At 38.8% G+C, this 17,777-nt stretch overlaps 1 protein-coding gene across 1 annotated transcript in view; it reads right to left on the bottom strand.

Moving 5' to 3' along the window:
• PLCB1 (phospholipase C beta 1) overlaps positions 1-17,777 on the bottom strand; it is a 510,797-nt gene that overhangs the window by 128,446 nt on the left and 364,574 nt on the right. Inside the window, exons 10-12 of the mRNA XM_018566842.1 lie at positions 9,190-9,336; positions 4,324-4,481; positions 624-706 (exon numbers count right to left, since the gene is read on the bottom strand). Of these exons, the coding sequence (XP_018422344.1) occupies positions 624-706; positions 4,324-4,481; positions 9,190-9,336 (388 nt within the window). The remainder of the gene's footprint in view (positions 1-623; positions 707-4,323; positions 4,482-9,189; positions 9,337-17,777) is intronic.

The following is a 17,777-nucleotide window of genomic DNA, read 5'->3' as shown; positions in this document are numbered from 1 at the left end:
ATTAAATACCAACAAAAAAAGCTCTATCTGTCTATCTATAGATCTATCTATCTATATATATCTATCTATCTATATCTATATATAGATATAGATAGATAGAGGCTGGAAGGCCTAGAGAGGCTGAGAGAGCCAGGCACCCAAGGTGTATGGGTGTGAAATCAAAGGCTGCTGAAAGCTGCTCAAAGTGCCCAGTGTATTCCTGAAGAGATCCTGTTGAGGAAAACAGTAAGGTCCTTAAAAGTGAAATTTAGAATGGGAGCTACACAAATATTAGATGCTGACACAAGTAGTGATTTACAGGAACATTCCCTGGCACTGTTTATTTAAACTGAATGTGCAGCTATGAAAGAGTAGCATTTTTACTATTATACCTTTTTTTTACACACTTAGCTAATAGCATAATGTACTAAATCAATGCATTTTATTGCCAAGATTGCTGCTGTAAAATATATATCATTCTTGAATTTAATGAACCGGTTTTTACAATAAAATGTTATGTGTTTACCTTTTGTGTATAGCAGTACAATGTGAAAACATGATTGAGTTATAGAATCGATGATAAAACAAAGAGGTGTAAACCAACCTGAATTAGAAAAGAAGCTAAAAACAATCTTACTACTTACGAGTCCACATGATTTTCAAAAGACAGGAGAATTGGGTACGGTGAGGTCTTAAATGCACACTCAGCGATAGCTTCTATTACTTCCTACAATTCAAAGTCATCTGTTAAAATATTTTCTTCCAAGCATGATAAACATTTACACACAAAATGTCCAGCTTTACATAGAAGCACATAGCTTCAGAATATAAAATGTCATTCTGGAGGCAAATATGAGAAAAACACCCTTTTGTCCAGTTATGTATTAATTATAAAATCATCATGTGTATTTGGAAATAACCTTGAATCTGTGTTTATATGATCATACCACAACCCCCTTTACACTTAGAGAAGACTATGGGGTTGATTTACTAGGGAGTAGAGCCTATTCACAGTGCAAACTGAATGATAGTAAATTAAGTGAACCTGTTTTAATTTTAAATACTCAATCATGTAAAGGGGAATTTACAAACAGGATATTGCTAGCACATGATTGGCTGCTTGGAGTGGAAAATGAGTTCAGTGACCATTCATTAGCACAAAGTAGTCTCCAATACCTCCACTGTCCCAGGCGAATTTGGGAAAATGTAATTACCCCCAGCAACCGCCCCCCCCCCCACTCTGCTCTTTGACTGAACCCTCCTTCCCCTCAGTGACTGTCGGTGTACTATCCCGTACACCAAATAAAGCAGTGCAGCCCTGCGTTCGGTATTTCAAATTCCGCTAGCAAATGCCGAGCACTCAATGGTCAGCATGGTCACCTGACCAATGAGATGCACAGCTAAATCCTGATCACGCTGACCAATGAGAAGCACTTGTTACTAAGAAGCACTTCTCCTTGGTCAGCGCAGTCCAGTGACCGTTCTGACCAATGAGTGTACGCCATTTGCAAGGGGAATTTGAAACACAAAGCGCAGAGCATTCAGTGAAAGGTAAGATCAGCAGTGGGGTGGAGAGGGGGCAGATTGGTGGGGGTAATTCCATTTTCCAAAATTCTCTTGAGAAAGTGCTATGTGCCAATAAGGTTTTAATATATCACATAGTGCTGCCAATCTAAGATGTTTTCAGCCACTGTGAGGTGTTTAAGCAATATACAGAAGGGGAGGAGACTTTTATACAGGAAGCAATGGTAACACCACCTGACTATGCAATGTGTCAAAAATATGATAAATATGAGTCACGGGACTGACTGAACAGAATTAAATATATTTGAAATGAAAAAATTTAGTTTTTCCGTAAAAAAAAGTTGTAGATGCATTACAAGGTCCGTTGTGGTGCATTGGCAGCCTATTCAAAAATAATAGGTTGCCTTACTGAAACAGATGTTGATGTGTGACATAACACACAATAAGATGCATACTGCACCTCAAACATCTGAATCTGGGCTTAATCTTGAATCACATTGCTGGCCTGATAATATACCAGCATGGGCAAACAACAGAAAATATGTACATATTGCTTTTATAAATATGGTAATGCAGCTTTCTGTTTACTCACTACCTTAAATTACATCATTAGGGAAGACATAACCGTAATAGACAATAACACAAAGATAAATGCTGTATGAATCAACCAACATAATATAAAGTACAAGAAGGAACACTCAATCATCTATAATAAATGGCTCCACAGTGCTTATTCCTCCTGTATAAAGTTTAATAAGTGTCACAAACAGAACTGTGCATGCCGAATCACTGAATCTTTATGCTGCTTCTTAAAGTCCCAATTATGTCTGAATTTTAAACCAAGCAAATCATGTTTAAAATTCACAATATATTGTTTCATATTAGCGATTGATGTCTTCTCGCTCGTTCCAGGCAGTATTAGTTTTTTGAGTGTTCCATTGTAATTAAGATCTTCTGCTTCCCACAGCTTCAGTGACACAAGGCACTACAAGCTATTAAGATTTTAGAGCTCCTTAAACTGCATATATAAAAAAACTTGCTTTATATTTCTAAAGATTTCTGATGATTTAGGGAAATTAAATAACTCCACTTCCCCTGCTAGTTGCTGTCTGCTTGGAACCCCCGATGACCAGATGCTTTACCAGTCCTGCAGTTCCAAAGCCAGCAGCACTAACTAGCTACTTCGTGTTCTTGGGTCGTGCAGCCTGTCTTCAGAAACATAATGGTTTCCGATACAAGCTGTAGTAAACAAGAGTATTCTAGACAACGGAAACCTATGGGCTTTCTAAGCTGATGAAACCCGAGCAGCAAGGAACACTGGTACATATGTGTAAAAAGTTAACTGGTGTGGTACCCTAGCCAGGAAGCCTTGCTGGACAACAACAAGGGAGTAATCGTTGGGGTTTTTCACTTTCTCTCTTAATCCTGTTTGAGGATGAGTTACTTTTAGACATGTGTGGATGTTACCAAATGAAAGGGTTACATGGTTGAGCATCAGAGTGGTGCTAAATCTTAGGGGGCTAAGCACTAGTAGATTTTGTGGTGGGGCTCCCAGCACTGAGAATAAGTGAAAACCCAAAAGCTCTTCTAAATGCCACAAAGTCTCAAACGTTTCCTTAGACTAAGTCCTTAATACTTAACACCTATAACTTTGCCTTCACATTTAGCTTCTTCAACCAACACTTAACCCTAAACTATACCCTAACACTTAACCTTTAACCCTCACCCTAAACATAATATGTAACCGTAACATTGAGCCCTAAACCTATTACTTAAAAGGAGAACTATGGGGTTAGGGCTTTTCCCCATAGTTCTCCTTAGGGTAACGGGAGGACACAAACTAGCGTCCTCCCGTCACCCTAAGCTCAGTATACCTCAGTATACTGAGACGCCGCAGCTGAAGCGGATCCCGACAATTATGTCTGGATCCGCCCAGCTGCGTGAGTGACAGCTGGCTCTGCCTATCTAGAGACAGAGCCAGCTCTACCCGCCCCTTCCCCCGTCCGTTCCACCAGTCATCGCTGGAGGATCGGAGCGGGGAGGGGGGAATCCAGTTCCATCCTGTCACGGCAGAGAGCCGTGACAGGATCAAGAAGTGAGCGAACGCCGGTATGTGTTCGCTCACTTCCCGATCTACTGAGCCGACCTGTGACAGTGTTATTGTCATAGGTCGGCTAGAACATTGAGGATAAGTAAAAAGCACTCACCTCATAGTTCTCCTTTAACCTAACCTCTAAATTTGTGCCCCTATCTCTTAAATAAAACCCTAAAACCTAACCCTAAAACTATACCCCCCCCAATCCCTGACGCTAATACCAACCTAAAATAGCTCGTAAAATACACTAATCTACCCCCAAACTAACTGCATTTGTATATTCTGGTATGCTGAGAACCACCGTACCCAATCCCCACAAATTGGCCAATTGTTTTGTGTTCAGCATTAAGATGTCAGCAGAAAATGCTATTGACTGTTTTACAGTATACAGTAGATGGCATTAGGTTTAGGATGAAGGTTAAATTTAGTGCTGAGGTTTAGGGTTTAGTTCACTGTGTGGTGCCACATAGTGGTGCAGTTCCATCTCCTAAAGAACAAGTCACCCGACAGTGCTGGTAGAGTTCACAAAATTCTAAAACTGCTTTTGAATCATTTGGTGAAATGCATATAGGTGATCATCCAAATTCAGGTTCTGTTACTGTGAGAAGCATAATATCCCTGCTTGTGAACCCATTTATTCTTTAAAGGTGTTGAGTCCAAACTCATGCAAGTCAATAGCATGGATCCTATACATAGAAAGCATAGCTTATTCAGAAGTATTATACCTTAAATAATATTTCAGTAGTCATGGTGAAGCCATGAGTAATGACTGGCTCCTCCTCTGCGGTTCTGCCCTTCCAGCAGTCCAGTTCAACACAGCGGCAACCCGCCAGTAGCACTTGACGATACATCTCTACTGAGGAGTTCCCAGCAAGCTGCCCCGCTGTAACATATTATGGAAAATGCAAAACATTAATGACAATACTGACTATGTTTTGTTAGAAACAAAGTAATTTTACCCTTCTAGGTTTAATTATATAATTATTTGAAAATACTCCTAAATAGTGTTTAAAGTGGCATATGTAGATGCATACAGGGGATGCATAATAAAGTGCCTACTTGCCCTGGATATGGAAAATGTAAACAAGTTGCTAGTTAGCGATGGAAAAAGCCTAAAAAAACAAGCTTCCCATTTTGGAAGATGTTTAGAGGAAATCCATAAACATAAATAGAAACCATAGATTTGTATTGGTACAGGACCTACATATAGACATACACACATAAGTATATAATACATACACATAACAGCACAAGTGACATGAGTAAAAAAATATATTATCCAGTACCATAATATTTTCTAATACCATCTCATACTATTATAACTAGAGAACACAGATGCCCTAAATATTAAGCAAGATAATCAGCAGTACAGCAAAACCTTTCCATAAAAGGTCACCTTTATTAAGAGACTTATAAAAGCACAAAAAACTACTTACACATCTCAGACTACATGTCCTTATTTACAGCAGTTCTAAAATCACAGACAGATCCGTTATACACTAGTGCAAAGCCAGCTTCTGGTTATCTGTCTAATCCTAAATGAACTGCAATCAATTATCCAAAAGGATTACAGAGACACTTTTCCAATACAAAAACCAATATAAAACAAGTATTACACTGCAAAAGATAACAAATAGTGATGCCTTACATAATTTAAAGGGTAGTCATGCCAACTATTAAATTCACAAAATATCAGATGGCATGATAAAATCTCAGTGCTGGTCCAGCTAATTTCTCATGAGTTACAACTTGATAACACCAGTTTATGTTTGCAAAATTGACAGTTTGACTAAATTTATTCCCTAACTGTCGTTTATTTTATTTTTTATCAGGCACTATTTTATCAATTTTAGTAGGGAAGAGTTTGATCCAGTTGAATATAGGTTCACATTTATTTCATAAGTATAGGCCCCCTTCCCGACACAATGCCTTGCATGGTTCAATTTTCTAGTGTGGCCTACCTCCTCCTTGGTGAAATGCCACATAAAATGTGCAAAAAAACACCTGTATGGAAAGAAATGTAGATAATATGTTTTCCTTTACCCAGGCTTCCATAGTTCAAGGGGTGATTGTCACCATCCTGCCAACTACCGGTAGTTGCCAGAGAATGCTACATACTACAAAACCTGCAAGAAGATGCCACAACACAGTCTTCTCACAAGTTCTGGACTATTTAACATTCCCTGGGATACAAACAGAAGGAAGCTGGTGAAATGGTAAGTATATTATTTAATTGTTTTCCCCATAGGTGGTTCATATTATGAGTTTTATGCACTGTTTTAGCACAGGATAGGGGGAACACTTAAAGAGGAACTTTACCAAGATCTTTAAAATAACAACAAAGGCACCTTTAGAAATGTTTAGTAATGACAATCTACAAATAGATACTTCTAAATAATTGCTGGCTTTGTATTCTTTGCATACCTTATTTCTATTTTTTCCCCAGTCTTCTGACAGTGGCAATTTTTGCTAAGGGCAGGTTACTATATCTTCTTTACTTCCTGGAACTCTGGCACATGTGACTAGACATGTGACCATGCACAACATTTCAAGGGAGGAAAATGCTTTTGCCTGAGATCTCGTGAGATTACAGATGATATTTCCTGATATAACTTCCCAAGATGCAATGCTTGGGCACATTACATCAATAATGCCAGAGGGGACCAGGAAGTGGATGAACTATTTTTCTAAGTAAATGAAAAACAAGTTTGTTTAACTAATGAATGTAATATTATTTTATATCAGCATGCAGAGCTGAATGCTAATGTGATTTGTAGTGAAAGAGGGTAAAGGTCCGCTTTAAATAGTGAGGCCCATACTGCCTATTTTTTTTGATAGAGGACACTGACAAACAACAGGTCCTCATAACATATTTGGCACAAGTCAAATACAGTATGTCACACAATATTTTACTGCCTTCTGACACCTAATATTGCGGAAACACATACATTCAAAATATAGACCTCTGTATGAAGTATGCATCATGTACATAAAATTATTTCTGATCTCACATAGTTTGATTTATTGGTGGGTCTGTCATTGCTACTGTAAAGTGCTCCATGATGGTATTCATAGCTGTCTGGTAATATAATACACATCAAGTTATGTGCACTGCCTCACCAAAGTAGACCAAGCATCTAGCAAACATTTTAAACTATCTACTTTAATGTGTATCACATACAATAAAAGATTAGACATATTCTTTCTTCCATTTTAATTTCTTATTGGATCTGTAAACATAAAAATATAGAACACTGTTTAACAATGAGTAATAAAATAGAAAACACCTGTTCATATATTGATCGGGAGATAAAGATTATATTTTAACAAGAGAGGAAGGTTATTATTCTCTATTTTAACGTCATGTTTGTCTTGGAGGATGTTATAAGCATGGTAAATTTTACCTGTGGAAAACAATACTATTTGCTAGCACAAGCTAGACAATTTTAAGTGGAACTCTAGCAAACAGCTAAATATACAGATGACATGCATACAAGGGAGCTGTTTTACCTGTCACAGGACTCATATATCTGTCCATCTATTTCTGAGATACACACAGTCCTGCTACAAAGTACAATCCTGTCTGGCAGGGTAGAAGACCTGATTTTTATTTGCTGCGGTTCAGTAACACTTACAGGTCTTAATATAAATGCTTATTTGTAACATATTTGATCGTTTTACTACTCTGTTGAAAAAAAAAATGTCTTTTAGAGAGATGAATATCTCAAGGTGGCACACAGAGAACCAGAACTGTAGGACCCATTGTCCAGACTCATCCTTTATCAGAAGGCTCAGGCATTCTGTCTAAAAGGAGATATTCACTCCTGTGTCCTTAGATTAACCATAGTGCCCTGTGAATCCCTTGCCGTTTATAACATGTATATATCTAAAACAAAGATTGTGTGCATAACAGTTTTAAAACAACAGTTAAAAACTTAAAAAACAGATAAAACAAAAACTAGCATTAAATTGTACTAAACCTTCAAACTACATCTGAACACTTTGTTGAAATTAAAGTAAAAATAAAATTGTCTTCCCTATAAAATCTACAAGGTGGTGGTGGTGGCCCTGGTATATGGGCAGGAATATAGTAGGAAATCTGCAAAAATGTAGATCCCAGCTAATCTAATAAGACTCTGAACATGGATGATCTTTTAAGAAGATGTGGGACATGAAATTAGATTGCTATGCCAAATTTGGCAAACAGATCATTTTTAAATTATTTCTGCTCATCTTTTAGAAATCTTAATATAAAGAGTACTTTGTTTTAATGCAATAGAGAAAAAAAATCTGTATTGAAACATATAAGTAAAGTAATAAAAAAAAAAAAAAACTATCTAGGACTCTAGTTGTGTATGTCACAAAATCAATTCACCAACAAAGTCTTCCCTGTTCTATTTCTTCAAACAGGATTACAGATGCTGAATGGATCTGTGCACATTTTAATAAAGGATTGCCATGACCCGTGTACAACAAACACCCAGCTATAATTTCATCTTAATCTTACTCAATCTTACTATGATTCTCATGCGTTTGTGGAAGACCAAAATCTATTTCTGACAATATTAAAATGCATGTTTCACACCTATTCATTTCCCGCAATTACATCCCAGCTGTCTCTTATTTGCTGGCTGCATGTAAAGCATGTTTCTCAAATAACTTGGGAGCACTCTACCCAACATTCTGTGCTCCAAACATTCTAAAAACTGCATTTCGGAATGTCAACTAGAAAAAGAACAGATTAACTTATACACTGTTGTATTCTGTCAGCTTGCTGCTAAGTAAAATGAGGCATGTTCTGTTAAGTGATCCATATGGTAATTACTCTAAAGACCCAATTAAAAGGGATCGTAGTCTAATAGATTCATACTTTTTAATGAATGTCACAGCTTCAATTGCTGGTCTATTACTCAAAGGACAAATTGCTAATGGCATTTATTTTTCTAAGAAATAAAAAAAATGTATATCGTTCTTGTCCATAGGTTTGTAGGTGGTCTGGAGGCTAGGATCTTAAGAGATTTCTTGCTCTGCAACAGTTCAATATTCTTAGGAACTCAAGGTAATGTAAAAACTGCAGATGATCGGTGATTTAGCAAAAAGGAATATCCATGGCACACAACTAAATACTTTTACCTGACAATGATTTTTCGGCCTATATGGCCAGCCTTGTGATGAGGGTACCTTTGCCAGATGGTGCAAGGTTGACCTCCTTGCAGGCTACACCTGAGCTAAGAAATACAGCCTAGTCATGGATATGACTGTGACTGTGACTGGGGAATGACAGAGTAGCCTGTTAACAGAGTTAGACTGATAGAACTGTTCAAACCATTTAAGTTATTTTCTGAGCTTACTCTGGAATGTACTCTTTATTTCACTACTGTTTTCCCAGAGACAGGCTGACTTCCACAGTCCTCCCTCCAACCTCCTCCATAGGAACAAACATGTAAGTTTGCCCGATGCGAACATGCATGTTTGTCTAAGCAGGTTATTTATCGGACAAGTTATAATCTACCAAGTTTTTCTTTAATTGACTAATGAAAAGATGACATACTGAATGCTGTACTTACTGTAGAAAACAAAAACCCTCTCACCTGTGAGGTAGGTATTATGTGAGGAATTAATAAAATAATGGGAAAGGGGCTGAGACATATCTTCATTTAAATCCAGTTTCTCAGGAGGTACTACTCCATTTTCTACTCCGCTTAGGTAATGCATAAATCCTTCCACAGATATCTGACCTGAAACAAAACAGTAATTGAATATGTAAGTGTACATAGAGGCATATTTATTACACTGTGTACATGTTCATTTGAAGAAATATCATAGTTTAAATTCCTTTATTGCCACAAGCCACAAGTCACTTTTATGGTAAGGCCTGAGTCTACTATTAAAAGGGAGGGGTAGTACCAAAGGACAACATTGACTATTTGAGTCTAGCTTTTTATTTTTACCTCTTTTTTGGCACATTTTCTTGGCAAATAAAGAAAGTGAACTAAAGATAATAAAGTGCTTAAGGATGCAGAACAATGTAATCATTCAGATTTAGACTTTCAACTTAGAGGAGACTCAAACAAAATCCATCATAAACAGCGTAAATGGTGGAATCTCTGCTCACAGCTATTATATTCGGGAAGCTGCAACATCAGTGGCTGCTGAATACCCAAACAGTGATGGCATGTAATAGGATGCCATCAATGTTCAGCCAATAATTTTCCACCTGGCTACTGACTTATTGATCTATTGACTTTTATCAAGCTGGGTGGTGGCGACAGGACCACCCATGGCTCAAATTCTGTCCGACTCAGCAGCAATCAACTGAAATCTGAGCTGTGTATGGCCAGCTTAACACATTGATTAGATTTTATACATTACACAGATCACTTTTATGTGTAAATTTGGTCATACATACTACAATTTTCTCTTGTTCAGCCCTGTGGGCTGAAAGAGAGTAATCCATCAATTCCCCCATCCATGCAAAATAGTGCGGATGCGGAATCCTCACAGCCAGTTATTATTCTCACTGGATTCAGGTGCTGTTTGGAAAGGAATTTTCAGACAGGCTACTTTGACAAAAGGAATAATCTGAAATTTGAGTAGTGAACAGCCATCTTAACACTATTTAATGTAAGTTATCATTTTCTAGTTTCTTTAAATCATTATTTCTATTAATACATTCTTTGCAATTAAATATGTGGGATTGGCCAAATATGTTTATTACATATGCAGGCTCTGCTTTATTTTTTGTGCCTTGCTGGTCCTCTTATCTCACTACATGTCTACTAGACAGGGACTGTCTAACTGAATCAAACAGATCTTGCAGTCTCTAATGATTGCCCTGGCACCCAACTTTCAGCCCAAGAGCCACGTACGATCTTTTGGTGCTTGCCATGTGGCTATTGGACTCAGCAGTGGAAGTGATGGTTTTGTAAAAGGTGTTGTAATGACAGTGATCTCCAGCAGTCTCATGCAACACATTCCCAGTCTATGACTGTCTTCTACAGCATGTCATCAACCACAGCTGTAGCATGTCTGCAGTTTTGGTTTTTGGCTCCACAACAGAATTCTGCACAGTGCTGGGAGCTAAATAAGTAACTTTATTCCACTAGTGAACAACTGCATGTCCACGTGCTTTTTATTGGGGACAGATTGCCTTTAAGTATTAATAATGAACCAATTACAAAACACTCAGAGTTATATGTTTTACTTATTTTAATAGGGAAATCATTTTTGTCTATCACCTCAGCTGAAGTCAGAAATAGGTAGTGATTTCTGAATTCTTTTCGATTGAACGCTTTTTGTGTCGACACTTCCTACACTACAGTGAATTGAAACAAAGTGTTAAAATGCCACTCTGCTTTTGTATATTTTCACAAAAAAACAGAGCCGGGGCACAAAGCTGCAGGCTGGACAGCCTGAAGATCACAAAGATAATTAGGGCTATTTACTCTAACAGAATCCTTTTTTTGGAAGCGAGGATAAAATGCCAAGCGCTTAAATTTCAAACCCTTTAACAACAGTAAGCTAAAATTACTTTTCTGAACTAAGAGCATCTTCAATTTTCTTTAGCGCCTGACAGCCAAGTAAGAATCTTTTTTTTTTTTAACAAGCAGAACCTGTTTCCTCTAAAATTAGGTACGATTTAACATTATAACAGGAGAAACATGATAATATGCAAAAATATCCACTGTGTACAAAATGTTGGAGTTCAATATTAGTTTATGTAATGCCTGTTTCTGATCATTGGTGACTCCTGAAGCAGTGTTTCTACTGCTACTCCTTCATAAGATCTGCCTTAACTGTTAAGTGGAAGTATAAAAAGTAGATGTCAGCAATTTTTTTTTTCTGTACAGTGAGTCACACATGCACAGCTCATTGCACAGACCCAGCATGCCGAGATGATACGGTTTAAATTCCACCCTTCCTTAGGCCCATTCTGTCATGCATCACCATGGCAGACATCTCAACTCTCCCGGACGTTCCGGTAGTCTCCCGCTATAAGATAGCGGCTCCCGGACACCCGGGAGAGAAACATTTTCTCCCGGAAAGGTTTACTCTGCTCTATCTAGCAGAGTAAACCTTTCCCTGCTATGAAAAAAAAGCAGCATAGGAATGAATAGCTAGATTGCTATTGGCTACAGTGGGCAAAAAAGTATTTAGTCCGCCACAAATTGTGCAAGTTCTCCCACTTAAAAAGATGAGAGAGGCCTGTAATTGGCATCAGAGGTAGACCTCAACTATGAGAGACAAAATGAGAAAAAAAATCCAGACAAATCACATTGGCTGATTAGGAACGAATTTATTTGCAAATTATGGTGGAAAATAAGTATTTGGTCACCTACAAACAAGCAAGAGTTCTGGCTCTCACAGACCTGTACCTTCTTCTTTAAGAGGCTCCTCTGTCCTGCACTCATTACCTGTATCAATGGCACCTGTTTGAACTTGTTATCAGTATAATATCAGCAGAGGTGGACCTGAAGTTCTCCATCGGGTCCTCCTCTGCTGATTGACAGCAGCAGAGGGTGGGTGCAATAGCCAGCTTGCTAGTGCAAATTGAAATAGCCAATAGCAATCTAGCTATTCATTCCTATGTTGTTGTTTTTTTTTTTATTCTGATGTCAGCAGGTGTCAGAATACTAAAAAAAAAAACAGCAGATAACAAGGGAAGCATTAGCTACTTTGCTATCTGCCATCATTTCAGAGGGGTGCTCTCTCACCTGCCCCTGTGTGGATGGTGGTTGTATTCCTATGGGCAATTTTTCTTTTCTTTTTTTGACGGCAGCAGAACCGCCGGCCAATAGAAAACTGTTGGGCGGAGCTAGCTGTTGAGACTGTTACTTCATGCGGCCCAGAAATCAAATTATGGTATTTGTCATGTCTATAGTGAAGGAGAACTGTGACAGAGTCCATTTAAAGAGACTCTGTCATCAAAAAAAATCTGCTACTGATATAAAGTGCAGGCACCTAAATTAAAAAAGCACATTTACATTCCTGGAAGCCGCCTATGAAACCTCCTATAATGGTCAATCCCAGGTCATTCTAAAAGTCAAAGCTCTGACACCGCCGCCTAGTGTCAGAACTGCGTATCCCTGTCCCACACGTTTCTATTGACTCATCACTATCATGTGCTGTGTCACTGGCCAACAGGAATGTGCAGAAAGCATGAGGGGTTGGGCAACCTTTGTCACTTTTAGAATCAACTTTGTCTGTTGGAACACCATGGGATTTAGCATTGACAGTAAGGTTTGGGGGCTGCTACAGGTATAAACAGGTACATCTAGGTCTAGCTTTCGGTTTTCTTGAAAGACACACTTGCAGATAAAGCTAGTGTTGGGAGGACTAGAGAAGTCTCTTGCAAAGTTCAGGGTGAGTGCACTTAAAAAGACTTGTTGAGGCAAGCAGTGTAATTTTCTAATTTACCCTTATTTGTCCAAAATTATTTTCAGGTAAAGTATGTATTTGATTGACTGTCAAGAGTTGATTCAATTCTCAAGAGTTCTGTCTGCCATATATATTTTAGAACAGGCCTCATAAATTACATTTTCTATACTGCGGCTAGTGTTGCGAATGAATCAAAGCAGAGCTACGGGCATGTAGAAGGCTTTGCATTTGTCAGGCACTGCTTTACACTGACAAGCAATCTACATGACCCACTGTCTTATTAATTCTTCCTTGATTGCCTTGACACTTGCCTCCCCCTGCCAGAAAACTAAATTGTAGTAGGTTGGACTTGATGGACTTATGTCTTTATTCAACCTCAAATACTGTGCACTATGTACTATGTAAAATGTTTAAGGTTAACCTCATGTGAGTGCCTTTGCAGCAGGAATCAGACTGGTAGAGTAAGGGGTAGCAATGTAAGTCAATATGGCTACACCTCATTGCACAATGCTCTCACTCTAACACAGGAAGCCAACGGACAGGAGGAGAAGTTTACAGTGTTGACATAATCAGTGTTATCAGTCAGCAAACTGTATTGCTTGAACTGCACTGGAGAGAAATTAGATCAGAGAACTGGCTGTGCTGCCTGGCAGGAATATCTGGATCCTAAGAATGGCTGACAGGTAAGACACATTTATAATTAGAATTGATAGTTTACTTCGGCTCCCACGGCATCCACTAGAAAGCATGCTACCGTTATACTTTTTTTGGTTTTGTTAAGATAAATGATGCAAGTATCTGGGAAATGATCCCAAAATCCTCTCAGCTAAAAAAAGATATTTGAAATGAAATAACAAGTTGTTTTCAAGATATAAAACATAAATGTTGTATAAGCAAATGCTGTATCCTTACTCTAGTTATTGTACTGTTATATAATATAATGTCATATTTTCACCAAGTTGATCCTATACTGTATAGATTTGTTAATGTTTGTGATGTAGCTACAGTAAATAAAAAAAAAACCCATATAGTTGAGATAGTTAATATTGTTAGAATACACATTACTGTGTTTATAGCAACAACTCCTGCAGTCTACAATTTCAGTCACTAGATGGCAGTGTTTATGAATTCTGTTATATATCTATGGTAGAGATACTCTGGTGTATTGATTAAGGTAGAGAATAACTGCTGTTACTGCTGTGGCTTCCTTCCTGTTTCCAAGCAATGTGCAGCATGCATATCAGACTGTATGCTTGTATTTCTCTGTGAGGCTGTGCAAGAAGTTCCAACAAATATAAATTGCATTGTATGATCCTACATGTGCCCTGGCACTGTGAAAATGGTTTTAAGTGGACCTTACTCATAGTTACATACAGTACATAGGTTGAAAAAGGAAACATGTCCTATATTATCTAAATATGTGGACAAGAATGATGGAAAGAAAAAAAAAGAAAGGGAAAAACATGGAGAGGAAATGAAAAGAGTTGACATTTCAGTGCTGGAATGCAAGGTATGTAAGATAATGGCAAATGAAGGTATAGAAAAAATACAAGAAATTACACAAAGAACAGCTTAAAAGAAATCTGCAATGGTTTAAGGGGAAATTTTATGTAAGCAGTTAAATCGCAAGTTTTGTTGAAAAAATGCTAGGAGATAGCAGAAAACCCTGTCCCTTTTTTCCATTCATTTGTTTCTAGGGTACACTACTTGTGTCAGGACCAATTGCAGACAATTTAGTCAGAGTGTATAGTGGCGACTTGCTTCTAGCAGCCGCCTTTCCCTAAAGGCTAGTGTGCCTACGGTACTTGGATGCCACCAGGACTTAAACTATACACTCTGGCTATAAATGTCGCAGGCAGCCCCCAGGAACAAAGGAGTAGTACTGAATGGTGACAAGATACAGATATAAACAGAAAGCAAGATACAATACAGAAAAAGGGTACAAGCGCTACTAACCAATTCCAAGGCTGAGAGGTGTGTGGCCAGGTGTACTAGCTCACAGATAAAGGAGAGGTGCTGAAGGTGTATGGCCAGGCTCATTAGCCCACAGCTGACAAGAAGTCTGGAATAGGCGCAGTGGCAGAAGGCAACCACTAGAAGGAGCTGGGAGTTTGTGAAAGGCAAAGGGGCATTAGACATACTCCTAATAACTTACTGTACATCCTGGCTCATTTCCTTCAAAGTTCATCTGAAATCAAGTCAGATGCTGTGTATGATATTAACTACTGCTCCCAAGTGCAGGAACAACATCATAAGTGGGCATCCGATTGATAAAGAGGAGCATCAAGAAGAAGTGGCAGAGAAGATGGTGGTGATGGCAGATGGAGCAATGAGTGACAGTAAGGGACATTCCAGCCCTGTCAGCCCTGGAGAAGGGTGAATGGCCAGCTAAGTCTGATATAATGTGCAAAAATACACAGAATATCTGCACATCGTGTCACCAGCCCTGGGGACTACAGTTAATCTTTAAGGACCTAGGACATACCTAGCATGTCATACTGTATACTCTGTTGTCAGTTTGGCAGATGGGATCCTGGTCTGTGCAATAGACCATCTATTAGCAGCTATTTCAGTGCTGATCAGTGCAAACAGCTGCGTCTCCTCAGTGCTTGTTAATGTATACATATCCTATAACAGACTATCTGGTTGTAGCTCTTGGATCAAAGCAGACAAATCACTGGTTATTTTTTTCTGCAGGACATACCCTGAACCCTGAAAGTAGAAAAATAAAAGTTTTTTTTTTTTAAATACGTTTTTACTATTCAATCCTTTGCTCACCCTTTATTAACCCTATTAACTAAAGATGCATCAATACCAGATTTTGGTATCCAGTTCCAATATTTATTTTTCGGTACTCACTAATACCAAATACTGATACCAGTTAATCAGAAAGCCACACTGTGGGTCATAACTAGATGCCCGGCTTCCTGATTGCCTGGGAAGCCAGTGTTCTATCGAAAGAACACCGGCTTCACACTCCCTCGCGACACTGCGAGGCAGCCTGGCTTCCTGACTAACCAGGGAGTTGGGCTGTGGGTCATGACTTGTAGCCCAGCTTCCTGATTAGTCAGGAAGCCAGGCTGCCTCACAGTGTCACTAGGCAGTGTGGAGCCGGCATTCCTAGCCAATCAGGAAGGCGGGAGGCGGTATCGGGGGTATGTATCGGTGTCGGGGTAAGTATGTGTACCCGCCCAAATGCTCGGTATTGGCATTGATACCGATACCAGCATCGGTGCATCCTTAATATTAACCCCTTTCTCTACCTGCTCTCCTTAGCTACATATTTTCCTTTGACTCATTCAGCTGCATTTGTGATTTAGCTATTTAGCTCTATAAACATCGCTGTATTTTTAGCATACCAGATAAGTCTAAGACAGTTCTGGGGTTCTTCCCTATTAAATACAAAACCCAATAAGCAAATTTTAGATTGCTTTCTTTTTTCCCAACAATTTTATATGGCAAGTTTGGTTTAAAACTGTTCTTCCAAAATCTCTAATGGAATGCTTGTTTTTTTTTTTTTAATTATACATTCTATTGATCTTGACAATTTTAATTAGTTGCAAAGGCCAGTAGATTCTTGTTACTGCGATAAGTAGAAGTTTAAGCATTAAATCAACCTAAATCAGATATGACATACTATCATTAAGAATCTCTCCCAATGACAAAGGTTATTGAGATAGGATTAATCACTAGAAATGGTTGTTTGCTGTGGTTTGTATTTATGGGCCTGTCCCTGAAGCAGAGGCAGAACTTGTACAAACGCATGGCACAGATTGTGATCACTAACATTTACTGCTAGAGACAGCTGATGACAGATAGTCCTATGAAATCTCTGCTGTAATTATTTCAATAAGGGGGGGCCACAGCACAACTCATTTATCTTACTAACTAGTCACTAATCTGAACTGGCATTAAATTTTTCTCATGTTGCAAATCTGCCCACTACCGTGCATAATAACGCCACCAGATCATTTTAATTTCAAACCAAATACAAGCAGGGGTGATTCATAAAACATAGATAGTTCAGCTAATAGCAGCAATCTATACGGAAACAAGTAGCTGACTGCAGATGACTCAGTGTTAAAGAAAGGGATTTAACATTGCACCACATTTTGCACAACATTCCAAAAGCCAACTGCATTACATTCACTCAGTTTAAATGCTGTTTGTAAATTATAGATGTATTGCATAGAGCAGTGGCAATGAGATACATGAAATGTACAATATAGTGTATATAGTTCTAGACTCAGGAGTGCAGAACACACAGAATGCAGGGGTCAGAAGTCCAGTAATGCAGACATTACAGGGGTCAGGAATGTGTAACGCACAGAATGCAGGGTTCAGGAGTACATATTATAAAAAGTGCAAGGCTTAGGAGTGCATATTGTACACAGTACAGGGGTCAGGAGTAAGTATGGCATAGAGTACAGGGGTCAAGGGTGAGAGACTGCAGGGGTTAGGAGTATGTATCACAGAGGGTTTAGGGGTCATGAGAACTTATTGCTGAAAGTGCAGGGGTCAAGAGTACGTATCAAAGGGAGTCCGGAAATGTGTAACACACAGAGCGCAGTGGGCAGGAGTTACATATTGCAGGGAGTGCAGGGGCAAGGGGTATGTATTGCAGAGAATGCAGGAGTGCATATTGCAGGCAGGGCCACGAGTGACTATTGCACAGAGTACAGAAGTCAGTAGTACATAACGGAGAAAGTACAAAGGTCAGGAGAGCATAACACACAGGCAAGTATGCAGAATACAACCAAAATGTACCCCCTCCTCCCACTACAACCCCCCCCCCCCCCCC

Source organism: Nanorana parkeri, unplaced genomic scaffold (assembly GCF_000935625.1).
Source record: "Nanorana parkeri isolate BGI_ZX_2015 unplaced genomic scaffold, ASM93562v1 scaffold28, whole genome shotgun sequence".
Classification (NCBI taxonomy): Eukaryota; Metazoa; Chordata; class Amphibia; order Anura; family Dicroglossidae; genus Nanorana; species Nanorana parkeri.
The sequence above is the reverse complement of the archived record's forward strand: the minus strand, read 5'-3'. Positions and strand labels throughout refer to the sequence as shown.